The sequence below is a fragment of the Bemisia tabaci genome, chromosome 4 (genome assembly GCF_918797505.1).
Source record: "Bemisia tabaci chromosome 4, PGI_BMITA_v3".
NCBI classification, from domain to species: Eukaryota; Metazoa; Arthropoda; class Insecta; order Hemiptera; family Aleyrodidae; genus Bemisia; species Bemisia tabaci.
In genome coordinates, this window is record NC_092796.1 from 40,300,521 (window position 1) to 40,318,714 (window position 18,194).

An 18,194-nucleotide genomic window follows, 5' to 3' on the forward strand; every position below is an offset into this window, starting at 1 on the left:
TTTTGAAATGGCAGCATCAGTCTACCTTCTTTTGGGACACCCTTTGTAAAAGTCACAATCACATCAGCCTGACTGTTTTTTTCAACTGCAACACCTGATCTACCATCTTATTCAATGCATTCAGTTTCCATGCATGACTTAAATAGTAGGTACCATCTATACACTTCGGAATTTGACAAAGTTACCTATTTGATTTCATGGTATACCTTAATATTTATACCTTCATTGAGTAAACAGAGAAGAGAAGAAAAGAAAAGGGGGAAAAAAGAATTGAATTTAGTACTGCTCTTTATTTACCGGCTGACTAGCTTATGACATGGGGGAAAAAAATACATAGGAAATCAAATAAAACAAGTAGAAAAACGTATGTTGTCCTTGAACTAAACATATTCTTACTCTCGAAGCTTTGACAATTACTGCAACTTGTACGTGGCCATCCACAGGAATAGGTAAAACTTAAAACTCCAAATTGATGATAAATACTGCTGCTTCGTGGGGTGGTTAGCAAAACTTTTGGCGCACTAAAAACTCTAAAATGTCAAAACAAATAGAAGCTGAGCCGATTTAAGTTTACAGTCCAAAAAATGTAGATAAAAAAAGTTACCTACTTAAAATTTTAACTTGCCATGCTCAAGTCTCGAATTTTTTGACCCACTTCAACAAAAATAATTATTACAACAGCATTATTGTTGCATTTTGCCACAATTTTTTCAGTTGCTTCATTTAATATATAATCTGTGGTTCAGTGGCGTGGCAAGCTTTGAGATGAAACGTTTGATCTACTACTTGAACCTATGAAAAAGGATCGATTAGGGATCAGGGTATACCTTCATAAACTATTCTTCACCACAGCTTCAAATGGGAAAATATCGATAGGTAGTTGATTCACGCCTCGTCACTGATGTGGCTAGATGAATAGATGCCGACAAAAATCACTCCTACAAAAAAACTTATACTGCTTCAATTAAGCCTCTTTTCGTGTGGATGATCACATTTAGTTTACAATTGAACTAAACACCAGGTTATTTTAACTAGAAAGAAAGGATAAACAATCAAAATAAAAAATTGCAATAGATAATCACTTTTATAACTGTACGAAATTACTTTTTAAGTTGCTTTGGGATAAGACCAGGAACAACTTGATCAAATTATTATCACAGATAATACCCATTAAATAAGCTCAGAGTTTTGTTATGCGCTGGAACATTTTACACATAAGTATAGAATTGCATGGGAAGAAAAAGGATTAATTTTACTTGCACTTCATAATATTTCAACTGTCACAATTATTAGAGATTGTTTTCTTCTCCTGATTAGCAGGTTAAGAGACAATATTTTTTTATTTAGCTGTTCCGTTGAATAGTTGAAACGCTCGATAAGAACTTAACATGTTAACTACGGCACCAAATGCTGGAACCTGAGAGCTTCTTTAATATTGGGGCTGTATTAGTGCCGGCACCTGAAAGATGAATATTGAACTGTAAAATAATAATTATTTCCGTTCATGAATTAAGATCTCTAACTCCAAGAACATTCTCAGAAAAATACCTCCTGTTCTAGTTTAACAGTCTTATTATTTCTGCCTCCACTTTCAACATAAGTAGGGCCTGTTTCAGCCCATTTAGGCTGTTGGCGCAGAATAGGGAATCGCCTATTCTGCGCATACAGCAAGAAAGGACAAGTTATCTGAAATAGACCCTGGATAGAATCGTCATTTGGGGACATGTCAGGGGTCGACGCCTGAAGGTACCCCTATTCTACGGTTATGTTTACCTAAGAGCACCTTCGTTGCTAACATTTTAAAGCAATCTGTTTCCTTGGAGTCTTAAGACTGCCATCTTCCAGAGAAAAATTGAATCATACAATTCTATTGAAGAATAATTATGGAGAAGATTTCATTTCTAACTATCATTAAAAATTGAGACTACCACCACATTTATTTAGAGTTGAATACAGTGGACACACAAACTTATGTGTATGCCAATTGTAATTAGGGTGGACAAAATGTTTTATGTTTTTCTGCGGAAAGATATTTAAATTAGCATGGTGGTAGCTTCAAGGGTTTTATGCTTTTCCAATTTTTAGATTTCTTATCATAGTCAATCTAGTACATACAACACAAGTTAGTAGATCTACAAAGTCTGTCCCAAAAAACTAAGAGTTGACCCGCTTTAAGCAAACAATTAATGATAAAGAAATACCATTTGCAAAATCTTGTAGCTTATTTTATTAACATTCACACGAGCCTTTGTGAAGCTCATTTGGTGAAAAATTCGCATTTTCACAGAGATTCTCTGCCGACGTGTAAAACCCTCTGGAATTTTCGAGTCATTTTTCACTTTCCACCTCCAATCAGTAAGGACAAATCAACTCTGAAAATAAAGTTTGCAACCTTCTAGAATCAAGCTACGACGAATCTACAACAGTTCTCATGAAAGAAAGTCAAAGTTTGTGGAGTCAAAAGCTCAGCCTCTCCGAGATAGGCTTTCACATTGGCGCCAAATATTGTTTTTTCCATGAAAAAATTCGAACAGCAGTAGGTATTACTGTTCCACCCTCACTCATGAGCCATGGAGACAGGTACCTCTGAAATGTTGAGAGGGATGACAGTTTCTGAGTGGATAAAATTAATTTAGTAGTGGGAGCACAATTTCCAGGTGATCCAAAGACTTTGACGAGGCTTCAAAAGTCAGCTTATCAGTGTCTTAGAGCTTGAAAAATCTGGCTTGGCCGTCAACTTCTTGACACTTTTGAATTTGCTGAGCTTCTAATGGAGAATAATGTTCAGATTTCATGAGGACAGTTGTAGATTAGTCGTACCTTGCTTCCAAAAGGTTGCAAACTTGATTTCCAGTGTTCACTTGTCCTTACAGGGTGGAGTTGGAGAGTGAATAACAACTCGAAAATTCTGGAGGATTTTATTCTTACATATCTCCAAAAAATCACCGTAAAAATGCGATTTTTAACCAAATGAGCTCAACAAGGGCTCGTTAGAAGCTAATAAAATAAGCTAAAAGATTCTGTAAACTGTACTTCAATATCTTAAATATCTTAAATAGTTTGTTGAGAGCCGGTCAACTCTCAGTTTTTTGGGACAGTCTTTGTACCTCTCTCTCCTTTGCCTCAATTTTTAAATAATTGACGACTCATTATTTGACCTTACACGAAATATGAAATAAGAGCTACATACTATAAAATAATTAGAAACTGACAAACTTAACAATATCATATAAAATTAGGACAATACTATCGTTGTTAGACAATAATTTACTTAATAATTTTCTTTCCACATAGGAACATGTGTGTTTTTACACTAAAAAAATAAAAAAAGGGTAAAAGATTCCCTAGTGATAAAAACAGCAAATCCAACGGAAAGGGTTTTCTTTTTTCTAGCCTTTGATCAAAGCAATTCTAATTCCTCTCCTCTATTGAGATTTGCCTCACAGAAAAATATGCATTAGGCCCACTTCTCAACCTTCGTCATTAGTGAGTGATTTTGGTTTGTAAAGTATTAGCATGAAAAATGCAGCATTTCTAGATATTTCTACACAAACTATACTTTCCATCATCTTGTAGGACAAGGTGAAATCAGAGTGGCTAGATAACCACTGGTTTTGTAAAATATTACAATTTTTCCTGGTCAACAATATGATGTTCAAAAACCTCATACAAAAAAAATACATTTCTAGTACATTACATATATAAAAAAATAAAACCCTCCAACAGAGGAGGGCAGAGGGATTTCAAAGGTACAATATGGTACAAATTAAAATTGGCTGTAAGCAAAAATTCAAGCACTATTTAAGTACCAACCAAAAAATTATGCACTGATGAGGCTTTGAAAAAAAAAAAAAAAGAAAGTTGAAAATTAAGCACTGTTTCAGAGCTTTCCATGGCGCCAGGAATTGTGCTGAAAAGAGTTTTAGGAACACAATATTGCTATTTGATGAACAAGGGGAGGTCCCACAGTACCCCCCTCAGTTTTTGATCAGAGCTTGGTCATAAATTCTTTCAAACAAGACTATTGGATCGTTTCAGTGAATATGACCGGTAGGTGAAAATGAATTTTTTCCCCAAAATTGGCAAAGAGAATCGCCGGCGGAAGTGGCAAAATGCCGTTTCTTGCATTTTAGCGCAGCAATAGAGGAATGACCTGAGGCATTGCGCTCTGGCTCCAAGGTCTATAATTTAATTCCTGGCTTTGTAAAACAATTCTTATTTGTTGCTAGAATTGTTTTGTATTGATTTTTTCTTACAAAACAGACAAATACATATGTAGCTGGAAGAAATTAAGAAAAAATCCAAACAAAATAATTACAGAAACGAATAAAAATGGAGCACTAATAAGTAGGGAGTGTTATTTTACAAATTTAGCACATTTGACCCTCTTTGTCCATTTTTTTTTTAAAAAAAAAGGTTTTAGAACTTTCCATACCCATTTGAAAAAACGACAAATACGGTTTTCATAGATCTTTACGAAGAAGTTTTTGGCCATACTCCAATCAAAATCTACATGGAATACTACCTGAATTTCTCTTGTAAATGAAATTTTAATTGCTGTGAATTGAATTATTTACTCATTTCCATGGGAAAATTAAAAATCAGAAGATACAGGAACGGTAGGTTTTGAACGCTTACAAATGCTTGATACTCTGGTAATTACATTTAATTCAAAATAAACTTTAAAATTCGATTGGACTGTCTTGCTTTCCAAACAAGTACCTCTGTTACCTCTGGATTTAAAACTGGAAATGTTAGAGGCTAAGACATTCTGGAACCTAGGAAAAAGATTTTACATTACACTGACATTGTGGGTCTAACTCCTTCAACAAAAATATACTATTCTCTGCAAACAACTATTGAAGATTATGATTTTTTGTCTGAACCTTCACAATAATGCACTTCAGCCTGTTGGTTACGTTAACTTATATACAGATGCTTCCCAAGACATTAAAGTCTCCTGTTCTACTAAGGACCAGACGTAAGGAATGAAAAATTCTTCAGGTTTGTCATCTTCAACATACTTGAACTTCAAATCCGGAAACTTATCGATGAGCTCACGCGGCCACTGCACTGCCCAGAACTGAACTTTGGCCAGAACCTCATCGACATCTATACTCTCTTCGCTGCTCAATTTATTTGTGAAATAATTGATTACCAGATCGATATTTTTCACAACATCAGAAAATGCCTCATGACCTCTAAATGGCTCAAAAATTTCCTTCTTATAGAGTAAAGTATAAACTAAATTTGTATTTTGTACAAGCTGATGTGCCAAACATGAGTTTATCACTTCCAAAACAATACGAAGTGCTTCTTCCAGAGCAGTGGAGTCGCCATTACCTCGAGAATATGTCTTGGCTAGAATTTCGAAAAGACCCAAGATTCTTTGACATACATATGGATGGAGGTTCGTGAACTGGGCAGACATGTTGGCTAGAGCAGCTAAACAATTGGTGTGAAGGTATTTGTCTCGAGTGCGAAGAAGATTATACTGCACTGTCCGTGTTGTCACAAGGATAATAAGGCCTCCTAAAGAAATCTGAAACAAAAGTCATTTCAGTTACGAAGGGTAAAAATGAAAAATTAGGAGCTACAAGTCTCCTTAAAACTTGTGACCGTCTGTGGAGAAAGGACATTAGTGCCAAAATACTTTAAATTGCATAATCGGTACCAATTCAAAAGAGTTTTTCACAATTTTTTGGCATGAAAATCCCCAAAAATGTTCAACTGAAGTTATAATGTAATTTTTACTAAATAGACGCAGAATTGAGGAAAATTGATTTAAATTCAATCAGCCATGTTAAGGGATTCAAATTGTGGGATTGCAGTGTAACTTTATACCTATTATGGGCATAGTAGTTGATATAATATTTGGCATCAGCCACAAAAAACTGAAGATAAATAATGAGAGGAAGAACTCCTGATATACTGATCATTTTTCTTGATATATAAATGCCCCTCAGACAAAAAAATGCAATCTCTCATGCAACCCCTTCCCTTCCTGGAGGCACGATAGATGCTGCGATGAGCCCAACAGCATCACCTGAAGAAGTTTTATCCGGGTAACTTAAGAACAGTTCTTTCATTAAAATAAAGCTGCCGCAGAAAGTCTAATAACTCACCTCAGGAAGGACTCTTTCTGAGTACCAGGGTACACTTTTGATGAACGTATTATGGACCGTCTTATTGAATAGGGGATCCTCAGTCAGGATCAGTAGAATGATGAGGGACATGTAGATATGGTGACACTTTTTTTCCACATTATTGTTATTGTAGACTACTTTTAAAAGCGGTATAACCTGAAATTTCAAAATAACTTTTAAGACCTAATGAAGGGAAAAAAAACAATCTCATTTTTAGAATAATGTAGCCAAACTAAGCTATTTTAACTAACTAAGATGTAATGTGTACAAAATCATTAAGAATTTTGTGTTACTTTGTATACTTTCTGTAAGATTCTAACCAACAAAGGCAATTTTTTCAGTTGTCAACCTTGAGTGACTCCCTTACATTCCACAACAACAATTTTTTGTAGAGCTGACTTTCTCTAAGGAGCATTAAATATTCAAAAGGTAAAAATATTATAAAATCAACTGAAGTGGAAAATTGAGAGGTTTGATTCTACGGTTAAAGTATTGCAAAAGGTAATCTTGCACAATACTTAACAGCTTTGAAATAATGTTTTGAAAATATTTCTGTGTATTTGATTTGACCTATACTCAGGGTTTTGGACTTGACATCTGGGGCTTGACCAAGCAGTAAGATATCTGAAATTGGAGAATGGAAGCTGGACGCAGGTTTTGCCCCACTTCTCAAATTTCATGCTTTCTTTTCAAACTTTTGGTGATGTGATTCTGTTGCTAAACGACGTTTGAATGGGTATGGCACTAAGCAAATGAATCATACCTATCGGAGAATTAAAAGAGCTGAAGTGGCTGTGGAGTTAAATGAAGCCTTAGATTGTTTTCACAAGAACTCCAGGAAACTCCTTTTCAAGCTCGCACCGTCCCGATTGCATATGGTAACGTACATTACCAGCTTATTTTTCAATACTCTCGATGTAGATACATCTTGTTTCCTTAATAGTAATCAATGGGCAATGGAATGGAAAAGGTATGGATGGAATGGATTCAATGGAAAAGGTCTGAATTAGAAGAAAACTTCACATGTGTCCTCTTCAAAATCTCAGATAAAAAACAATTATAACAATGGAACATTCGAAAACCAACATCTGAACGAGATATTAACAGGTATTTCTAACACAGATCAAATGGAAGTTAGATGGTACAGATGACGTTATTTTGTATTTGTACTAGGTGTCATTTAACCAATGTTGATTTTAAACACCGATATCTTGTATAGGGGTTGATTTCCAGACTTCCAGTTGCGTCTTGTGTGGTTCGTTTCCCTCATGAAATTTTGAAGAGGAGACATGTTATGTAGTGCTTTAACTAAAACCTTGTTTAGTGGCCTACTGTCGCAAATGCTGAAATTTGTTTATGATTTAACGTTGTATCGGTACATTGAGCTCAACTGCTTTTTAACTTAACAAGTGTAACTGACACATAAACTTCAACTCACTTTGCCTGTTGCTACTCTATACAAACCATTGGTCAATCATCATGAGGGACTTTCTTTGCTATTACTGCAAGTGATTTTCTTGTTGTTCAAAATGAAAAGAAAAAGTAGCTATTCTTTCCTCTCTTCCTAGATACTCATGATGCACAGATATCCATTTTTGAATTGTTCCACCTCCAACAAAGGAGGAAATTCACCTAACAAAGAGACTGAGAGACTCACCAAATTTTCAATGTCAGTTTGTGCTAGCAGGAACGTTTTGAAATTCTGGTTGACATGGAGCAGATGATAGAGAAGAAGAGTGTTTTCTTCCCGGTGTATAGTGCTACACAATGATTTGTATACAGCCGCCAAATCTCGGTCGTAACTACTCAGAGCTTGACGGTAGGGGTTATTAGGGCCTGCACAGTGGTTGACTAGGATGAGAAGAATAATGACAGAATGCGTTGTTAGGTGGGCCTCTATTTCATTGTAATTACTAGATTTCCAGAGCAAACTCCAAAGGTCCGCTGAAAAATAGAAGATTGAGATTGTCAAACCTTGTTCCTTTTTGAGGGATGACTCAACAGAGTTTGAAATTTTTCTGCTTTATTCTTTGGCTGATTTTGATGTTATTTTTTGTTGACTTTGATGATATTTTTGCAGTGCTTTTTACAACATAAATCCGAATTTTTTACTGATTTTTATGATATTTTGTTGACCTGTTAGCATCATAAAACATTAAATGAAAATCTAACTATTCATTTGTAGTTCGATTACATATAGTTACGTAGCCAAGTAGGCATAAATCACAACAAAACGGAATTTTTTATTTAAAAAAACACGAAAATACAGCGTTGTAATGGTTTTGAGTAAATTTTCTAAATTTCTTGGATTTCTTAACTGCGTAGGATAATGTTGCGCATGTTGCAGCAAATTTTGCTGATTCAAACCGATTTCTTAAATAGAAAAAAAATACTTGATTTCGTGTAAATTCTCTTTGTATCTATACAGTAATTAGGTCATGATCAGTGCTCCTCTCTTATTTTCAATTTAATCGGACAGTTTTAAAATTGCGGGAAAACCGCGGATCGCGGTTGCATCATAACTCTACTGATGAATATTATTTGATTAAGTGATTTTTCTTTGCTGTTTCAAGAGAATTCTTAGGAAATTCCACGCTGGAGGTTTTGGTAATACTCTCTCAAATAAAATAAACTAGGCACAGACATTTGAAACATCAAGATCAAGATACATGTTACAAAAGATATTTTAGGAGATACATTTAATTTTACTTGCAAACCTAAACTTACATGCAAGACCGATCAGGATGCTACTGTTAGAGTTAGAGGGAGGACAAGTTTGATGCACAATACGATCCACCAAGGCGAATGTCAAGGCTTTGGCATGTTCATTCTCCATCATTATCCTGGTAAAACAACAAGAAAAATTCCATGAGACATTTAGGGAAATACTGAGGATATTAGTGTAGAAAAGATATGCAATGTATCCTGCTCCAACTACATAATGTAGGTGATCGTCGCTATCAGAAAAACAAGGTCTCTATTCTCAGAGGTGCAAAAAATGTTTCATACTGCAATCAGCCAAGCACAAGAAACTCATAACCTCATAATGGAGGCCTTGAAAACCAAAGAGATTTTAAGTGTCAAAAGTGAGAAAAATCACTGATTTTTCTTATGAAGCAGAGACACCAGAGTGCAAGGAACAGTTGGAGTTAGAACTTTTTGCACCCCTGTCTGCCTTTCCTCTCCATGCTGGACCCTCTTAAGTAAAATACTCAGTCGATTCTCTTCTACTTTGTTTTGGAAACCACCCATCTTAGGATACTGAGTGAAGAAACCTGACTGACTCGATGATTAAAAGGTACGAGGGATACACAAAACTCGTTTTAGCTCTAAAAAAAATGTAAAAGATAAAATTAGAGATAATGAAATAAAAAATAATGTAATTTAATTTGAAATTATAAACATAGACACACATAAGTAAATGAAAAAATGAGAAAAACTCTATGGACTCCTTTCGTGGATTCTTGTCCTCATCTTTAAGGCCGATTTCCAGACAATAAGATTTCTTGGAACACAATGACTTCTCTTCGCCTAATTAAGTGAGGTTGAATTTATTTTTTCAAATTTTATCTTACACTTAATGTGAATTTCAGTTTCATCACCTTGACTTTTTCAATCTTTTAGTTTCCGATTATTAAAATTGAGGCTTTTTATGAAAATTGCTGATAGTAACAAAAAGATAATCTGATCATATGATCATAGAAATTCCTGAGACAATCCAACATTTAGGTCTATTAATCACTCAGTTTTTCCTAAGGAGCTAGAAAGTAATGTGAATTATCTATTCTAAAAAAAGGAGCAAGACGTAAGTGAGAGAGTAAAAAGGAATATCTTGGAATGTTAATCAGTTTAGTCCACAGGAAACAAATTGAACTTCAGGAATTTTCTTTTGTGACACCCACTAATTGAAAGCAGAAAGAGCAAAATTTTTTATGCATCATCCTTGTGATGCGAGGTGGCAAGAAAAATATTGGTGTAACTGAGTACAAAAAACGCACACATTCTCCCCCCATCAAACACAGATAAGAACAACTTTTACAGATTTATCACCAATTTTTCTTCCTTTCAGAAGAATTTTCCTACATAATTTAAAATGACAAATCTCAATTAATTATACACCTCAAGATTTGACCATTTGTCAAATAACTGTAAAAATTTGCTTACTGCTCACTAAACATGCTGCGTAAGTCGCAAAGAAAGAAAAACATTTTTAAGATAGAAAAAAGAAGCTCCTGGATACTCAACCAGCTGGTCACTGTTTTATAATGGCATCAGAGATGACTTACAATGGGCCTGTTGCAAACTTTTGCTAGAGCAAAACTAAGAGTTGTTTCTTACAGATAATGCCTCAAAAATCACGATAAGCGCATCGGCAAAGTCTGAAATGTACTCATAACTTCACAATCTGCGTAAGAAATTTGCGGTTTTTTGAGCTTCCCGCTTCGAAAACGATACTATGGTACAGGTGAACATTTTGTTAGAGGAGTCGTTCCATCGGCGGCAATACTCATCATGGCCGACGCCAGTCCGCCAAAACACGTGTGATGGGACGAGATAACACCTGAACAGGATTAAATCAGATAGCAATCGGCGTGTTTACGTTCATATTTCCCTCGCCCGCCTTAATTGACCTTGAACTCTCCTAAAATTACGCGAGGAACTGCGCAAGCGTCGGCCATGATGAATATTGCCGACGATGGAGCGACTCCTCTAACAAAATTTTCACCTGTGCAGTAGTATCGTTTTTGAAGCGGGAAGCTCAAAATAACGCAAATTTCTTACGCAGATTGTGAATTTATGAGTGCATTTCAGACTTTGCCGATGCGCTCATCGTGATTTTTGAGGCATTATCTATGAGAAACAACTCTCCATTCTGCTCTAGCAAAAGTTTGCAACAGGCCCATTAGATACTCTCTAGGGTAAAACAGGGTTGCCACAGGATTCAGAAGATTAAATTCTTGGAAATTTCCCTAATAAATCTTGGTGAAAATCCCTGGCATTTGATAATAAACAGAACGATTAAAAAGAGATAAAAATCGCCACTTCCAAATCCGAGCATGCGTCATTTGTTTTTTGAAACATCAAACACATTCTTGAAAGCATATGAAGGTAATTTAACTATTTTTCCCTCACACTTTCATCATTTTCCTGACATTTCCCAGTTTCCTCTGACTGTGGCCACCCAGGTGAAAAACATCCTTAAGAATGGTTCTCAATCAAAATAATGTTAACAGGAGAAACAAGTCCATTGCAGGAATTGATATTGATAAAACTTACCTGTAAACCTCAAGCTGATTTGCAGGTGTGGTTGTGAACATCTGAGTTGACAGTAAGGTCAGAAGATTATTTGTTGTCTCAAAATGAATATTGTAAGTTGTCTCACTGAAAAACCGTCAATATAATAAATTCCATGAGTAGATTCTCAGTTCTCTAAAATGCACTACTAGGCAGGCTCTTTACTGAGAGATTATATCAAAAAAACTCTAAAAATGTGGCCCAAATACTGTAAGTAACAAGATGGAAGAATAGTTGCTGGGTTCATACTATTATGCAGTTTTGCGAACGTCAGACTTGCGGCAAAACTCATGGAAGCCCATTTTTGGACACTGGTCATAATTTTTGGATTTTTTGGGCTTCGATTTACTTCAAGAATTTTCAGGTATGGTGTTGTTTTATCACAATTTAACTCAGCAAATGGCTGGTGCAATAAATATTGTAAAATGTAACTGAAAACTATAAATACCTATCTCTTACGTGCGATAAAATTTTTACTTAGTTCTGCTCTTGAGGGAAAAAAAGGGACCCTCAAATTTGGATTCCTTGGGGTCAATTACCCATGAATACACATTTTTTTCAAGTCTCCACGTCAATTCAACGAACTTGATTTTTTTTGAAAGGGGGCTCTGTCCCCCACCTTTAGAGGTCGGTATTTTGGACCCGGATGAGCCGATTTTGGATTTCTTGGTGTCGATTCAAGTTAAAAATTTCCGTTCGTTCTGATTCCGATGAAATAATTTCAAAATTTTGACATTAGCCCTGACTTTTGAAGTACTGACCCCCCTTTTACCCCCCAAGGGCCGCCAGGGGGGCTCTAGGACCATGAAATTTGGATTCCTTGGGGTCGATTCCGTAGTCATCTCCGCGATCCTGGACTTCGTGCGACCCAAATTAACCGAAAAAAAGGCCTGGTACGGTAGGTCTGGGCCACCCTGTATATTTAAAAAAAAGTGTAATTTAATTGCCGAGCCTCATCTTTTGCATGATAGCTAGCTCTCTTAAATTAAATTGATTTCAGATACTCACGTCAAAGGCAACTGATAGACAAGGTTCACTAATTTTGACACAAATCTTTCTAGCAAAGGTTTCGTGTCCTCCTTTCTCATTTCACCTTCTAATTTGTCTTGTGGTGTTGCTGAAAATAAAACAGAATCATTAAAATTATAGACATGAAATTCTTACTGCCTATAACCATGAACACAAAACTGATTAAGTGCTACGCCTGTCTCTAAACCTGCTACAATGGTAATGAAAAGAACTGTAATACTAATCAGCTTGCACATGATATTTTACACCTTGCTTAAAACAAAAACATGCAAAAGAGTAAAAATCACAGTAAACCGCCAATGAAACTCCAAATCAACGTATCTCATTTGCAATTTTTTTAGTTTTCCGCTACCATTTTTTGGCAGAGAACAAATCAACATCAGTTTTTTAAGCCTTCACATAATTTTCTTCGCGAGGAGATGAAAAATCACGAAATTTTTAAAAAATTGATGTTGAGTGGTTTTTCTTTAAAAAAATGAAGTATTATAGAAGTCTACAACGTTACAGACTGAGATACTTGATTTGGGAGTTTTACAGTCGAAATGTGATTTCACTTTGCCTTTTCAAGAGAATTCTCCATAAATGTCTTGAAAAACATCCAGATATCTGTTCAAGGTTTAAATACTTTCGCAAGTTTTCAATTCCCTGGTTTTTCTTTGACTTCTCTATGATTTTTCCCTGATATAGAACTCATCATTAACAGATTAATGATCACTAGTGCCCAGAAATTATAGATTGGTTTTGCTGGAAAATAATAAGATAGTAGAGATCAGTGGCGGCAAGAGAGCAATAAATTATGAAAAGAATTGATCCAAATGGTTGGGCGCTGGTTCAAATACACACTAACATCTGATTTTTTTTATTACCTGACTGTAATTGGCATGTTAAATTGTACGCTTCATACCCAACGGGGTATAAGAGTTTAGCTAAGTTTCCTTGCTCAGTTCCCTGATTTTACCTTAAATTCACTGAATTCTTCATTTCTTAATTATATTTACTTCCAATTCCCTGATTTTCTAAGTTTACCTGATGAATATAAGGTATAAACCTGATCTAGTAAAATGTCTTTTGAAAGGATAAAATAGAACCAAAATTTTGAAACACAGGAAACAGGATACAAGATATTTTGTTGCACCATTCTTTTGTACCCTTAAATGAACAGTATCATAAATAACCTTGTTGAAAATTAAACGACCTTGGTATTAATAAAACAACACATATAATAACAAAAAATTAGTTAAGAAAATAATCAAATTTAGATTTTTGGGCATATTAAGTTTGCCTATGTGATGATATTCAAGGTGCATACTCCCTTCAGGGGATTTTAGCATTTCTTTGATGTCACCTTTTTAGGCTCTTCTTGCGTAGCTTTTGCATAGCATAACAGACCTGGTCATGAAACTTTTCTTTACTTAGTTTTGAATGAAGCCATTATTGAGAAAAGCATTGTAAAGAAAGTCAAATATGTATTTTGGAGATAATGTTTAAGAAAAAAGTGTCTTGTCCAGTGGATTTGTTCTCTAGAATGAAATAATTACTTACCCTCGATGTTGAACTGACGCACTAACTCCCCCTCTGGGGTATTTAAAACAAGATACTTGGCATAGCACCGGGAGATGAAAAGTCCATTGAAACATTGCCATTGAATTGTATTGCTGGATAAAAAAAGAAGTAAAATAATTAGTGATTAAAAGATATTAAAAAAGGTATGTTGACACACAAGGAGGATCGATTCTAATGGCGATCGGGAGTTGCAGAGCACTCTAGTGCTCCGAGGGAGCGGTTTGACATATATATATGTAGACACCTGATAATTTATTCTTGAAAGTCAATTCTTCTGAAATTTTGTTAGCTTGTAGAAAATTGCGTTAGCTTCAAACTCAGATTTTTGTGCAAAAGCTATTTCCTGATAAAAAGCTAAAAGAGAAGTTCAAGGAAAGTGAAACTAATACTGAGATGCCTTGCTGGTCAACCCGGCTCACTACTACTGAGTAATCCTCAAAGGTGAAATGACAACTGTCTTCGAAACCATGTTGCCTAGAATTCTTAGATTTGCTTGTTCCCCAATACCTATTATTTTGATTTTCAAGGATAAAATCTTCAGACAAAACTCGGGATCACACTTTATTTTCCAACAGATTCTCCGGAAAGCAGATTTTTTCCGGAGCTTAGAGCAAAAAATTTAATTTCTCATCTTCTGACTAAGTTTTCAGCACTAAGTCCATGCAAATCGTCAAATTCGGAAACTACATGGTCTCACAGCAGAGGAAGTAATTCCCAGTTCCTATGAAAATTTCTGAACTTTTCTTAGGATTTTTTGTTCTTTAATAAATCCTAAAATTTCCAGGCGTATCCAGGCCTTAGACACTATGCTTTGGATGCTTTGCTTGTTAGACTGATAGATACGGATGCAACTCATAATCAGAATGAACCCCGTTTTCATAATTATGCTCACCTGACAGTTTTACTAGAATCTACACTATCTCTCAATTCTTGACACAGAGCCATGAGATACTGAAGCATAGTCGTGAAATTAGCAGTCTTAAGATTGCTTGAAGTCATTGCAACACACACCGGTTTGATTCGCTCCATGAATGCATCCTCCTCCAACCTACATTAAGAAAAAAGAGTTAATAAATTATCTGGATAATCGCTAGACAGCAAAAAGTTTTCATAAGCCAAACTGCAGCTTACCTGATTCATTTGCAGCTTATTCAAAGATTAGAAAGTAACTAATAGGTGAAGAGGGAAATTAAATTGAACGCTCTTTTTGTACTGCCTGACCGCTCACCAGGTTTGAAATTCCAGTTTGATTTGTGATGATACTTTATTGATCAAACAAAGCTGAAATAGCTACCTTATGAATGAGTCAGCTGTAAAAAGCAACCCTGAGATCTGATCTAGCGGCCAGTGGAAGTCCAGCTGGCGTTGGACAAATTAGATCAAATAAATTAGTGTTGAGAATCTATGTAAACTTTGTGACCAAAAAAAACAAACAGTTCCCCCATATTAATCTGGGCAAATATTTAGCAAAAAATAGTAATATTTGAGGGGGGAAAATGGAAAATTGAGCAAAAACTTAATTTATTTAGAACAGAAATTTACTGCAAAGAATACAGTTGAAATGAAAAAATCCTGGTCTTCCTTTTACAAATCCAGCAATTTTCTGGGACTGGTGCTTTTTCTGACTCATGAAAAGATACACTTTATTTTCCTTTTTTATTTCTAATGAGTACCTGAAATTTCCAGTCTGCCCAGATTTTTCACCTAATTGATGAGATTTGTGAACTGCAAGTGTGACCAAGACTAGACCATAAAGGAATTACTTTGTGAAAGCGGAGTTAACAATACAAATTCATTCAGGCAAAGTAAATCAAGGCCAAGGTATGAGAGGGCTTTTATTTAATCCAGCAGCCTGATTGTTGCAGTGTGATTGGTCAGCTATGTCTTATCACTGCTTTATAGTGCCTTTGTCAGGTGGAATGGGCAACATATTGTCGGAGACTTAAGAGGTGTCTTTAGCTTGTCGCGGGTTCCACCCGACATATGCACAATAAAGCAGCGATAAGACATTGCCGACCAATCACGCTCCGCCTTTTAACCTACGTCATCTATGTCTACCCGACAAACACAAAATTTCAACGATCAGGCTGCAGACCACAGTGCAGAATGCGATGGCCAAAATGAATCTTGATACTTTTCTCATCCTGGTCTTCAAGCATGGTCCGATGAAACGCTGGATCGCTCTTCCAAGGTGAACATCAATGGCAGTCCACCGAATCCACCTTCGTCTGCGAATAAGAAAAAGCCAAAAAATGAATCATTCTGTAGAAAGCATCTTCTACCACAAAATATGGCATAATTATTACCTGTTGCTCGGTGGCTTCAGCGAGCAGGAGAGAAATTGAGCCCAAAATGGATCTGTGAGTGGGATGTGCTCAACTCCGATAAATTTCAGCATCAAATCATTCTTGATGGATTCGTCTGCATTCACCACCAAATTGCTGTGAGTAATACCCATTATGCCTGCCTTTGGATGCTTTCGGCCGAGTAAAAAAAGATCACTTGTCCCACTACAGTTTAAGGGAATGGTAAATCAACTCTTCCAGTAGATTCCTTTGATCGTCGCAACATTTCATGTTGAAGACTGTTACATCTTCCAGAGAGCGACGTTTGATAAAAAATTTGCACCAAATATCATTCCGTAAATTTCTCAGTAAAAGATGCAATGAATGATGTACTTATTACGATCGGTTTACTTTCTTGTGATGATTTGATAAGAGGGCAAAGCCACAGCCGAACAGACGGTCAATGTGCCCAGAATTTAATTAGATAATCAAGAGAACTAGTTCAAAACAAACTGAAATAATTTGTCACTATTCGATGTAAACGGTATGGAACACAAAAATTGAGATTTGAGATGTATACGTGACGTTTAATCCACTCAATAGTAATAATACAACCTTTATTATTTATCACACACGTATAATAAAACGTAAACAGAACTGATAACTTGCTGCGGACGACGACACAAGAGAGGAGAAAGGATTACGTCACAGTGTTTATGCGATAGAAGTCGATTTATTATATGGAGTTGTATAGACCGTATTCGATAACGGTTCGATGTATCGTTCGGTTCAAAACAATAGGACATAACCTCGAATCAAATAGAGAGGATAAGGACCTTGGTTGGAAAAGTTGAAAATGAGATATTTCCTGACCATTTCACTTTGCATTGGCATGTAATACTCAAAAGAATAAAAAATCTGTTACCAAAGACCCGTTCTCTCAGATTTCTGAATTTACTATTGAGGCTATGTTTATGTTTTGAACCAATCGATATCGATACAATCTCACCCGTTTGATGTATCGAATACAGATCCTCGTTTGGAATCAACTCGATACAATCGATAGTTGCTTTGATCGCTAATCTATACATCTTTGGTTTCAAAATACCATAGGAGTTCTTATAGCCGACTGAAGAGGGCGATAGAAAATCATATAGCTGGCTGTAGAAAGTGGAAAAAATCATACGACCGAGCTACACGAAGCGATAAAAAAATTAAACAGCCGGGCTATAGTTCCTGTCGCCGGGCTTTACACTTTATCGCCTGGCTGTTGCTTTTTCGCCATCGGCTATAAAAGGCTATGAGAAATCGTGTAGAAATTCGTGTGCTTTGTAAATCCTTAAGTTTTTACGGAATCACTATAATATTTACAAAACGCACATTATATTTTCCTTTACTACATATTTTTTTTTCATCAATTAAAATGAGAATAATCCATAGAGAGTATGCAAACATTTCAAAGTTATGAGTTGAAAAAAGCTGACTCCACGAGTTTAAATATTAGAGCCTAACACAAAGCGGAGCGGCGGCGCACCGGCGCCTACAAACCTAACAGGGATACTTCACGCATTGCGCAATGCGTGAAGTATCCCTGTTAGGTTTGCAGGCGCCAATGCGCGTTCAGCGCTGGCTGCCCGCCCGCCGCGCCGCGCCGCGCCGCAGCGTAACGCGGCGCTTGAAGCAACTATTTCACACCAGAGGTATTGCACAGTATCATACAAAATTGAAGGCGCTCCAACATCTTAGGAATGTCAGGCATCCTTCAAAAGAACGGAGCTTTCCTCGCAAATTAAATCAAGATACTGCGGCCCAAAAAGACAGCGGTAGTCCAAAAACTCACTAAGTCCTAGCATCCGTAATTAGTAACGTTTAGCAT

At 36.1% G+C, this 18,194-nt stretch overlaps 1 protein-coding gene across 1 annotated transcript; it reads right to left on the bottom strand.

The window, feature by feature from the left end:
• Positions 1 to 270: 270 nt before the first annotated feature.
• Positions 271 to 16,999, bottom strand: LOC109031488 (dymeclin). Its single transcript, XM_019043017.2, has 9 exons — positions 16,340 to 16,999; positions 14,926 to 15,081; positions 14,013 to 14,125; positions 12,450 to 12,558; positions 11,424 to 11,528; positions 8,874 to 8,989; positions 7,804 to 8,090; positions 6,126 to 6,302; positions 271 to 5,542 (listed from the first exon to the last, which is right to left on the bottom strand). The coding sequence occupies exons 1-9, from the start codon at positions 16,489 to 16,491 to the stop codon at positions 4,916 to 4,918; spliced, it is 1,842 nt and encodes a 613-aa protein (XP_018898562.2). The 5' UTR covers positions 16,492 to 16,999; the 3' UTR covers positions 271 to 4,915.
• Positions 17,000 to 18,194: the final 1,195 nt, after the last annotated feature.

Excerpts from the sequence above, each read along its gene's own strand:
- LOC109031488 (XM_019043017.2), bottom strand. The coding sequence starts at position 16,491 with ATGGGTATTACTCACAGCAATTTGGTGGTGAATGCAGACGAATCCATC. Across the intron at positions 12,559-14,012 it reads GCGTCAGTTCAACATCGAGG|CAACACCACAAGACAAATTA; the intron begins GTAAGTAATTAT and ends TTTTATTTTCAG. Across the intron at positions 5,543-6,125 it reads CAGAAAGAGTCCTTCCTGAG|ATTTCTTTAGGAGGCCTTAT; the intron begins GTGAGTTATTAG and ends CTTTTGTTTCAG.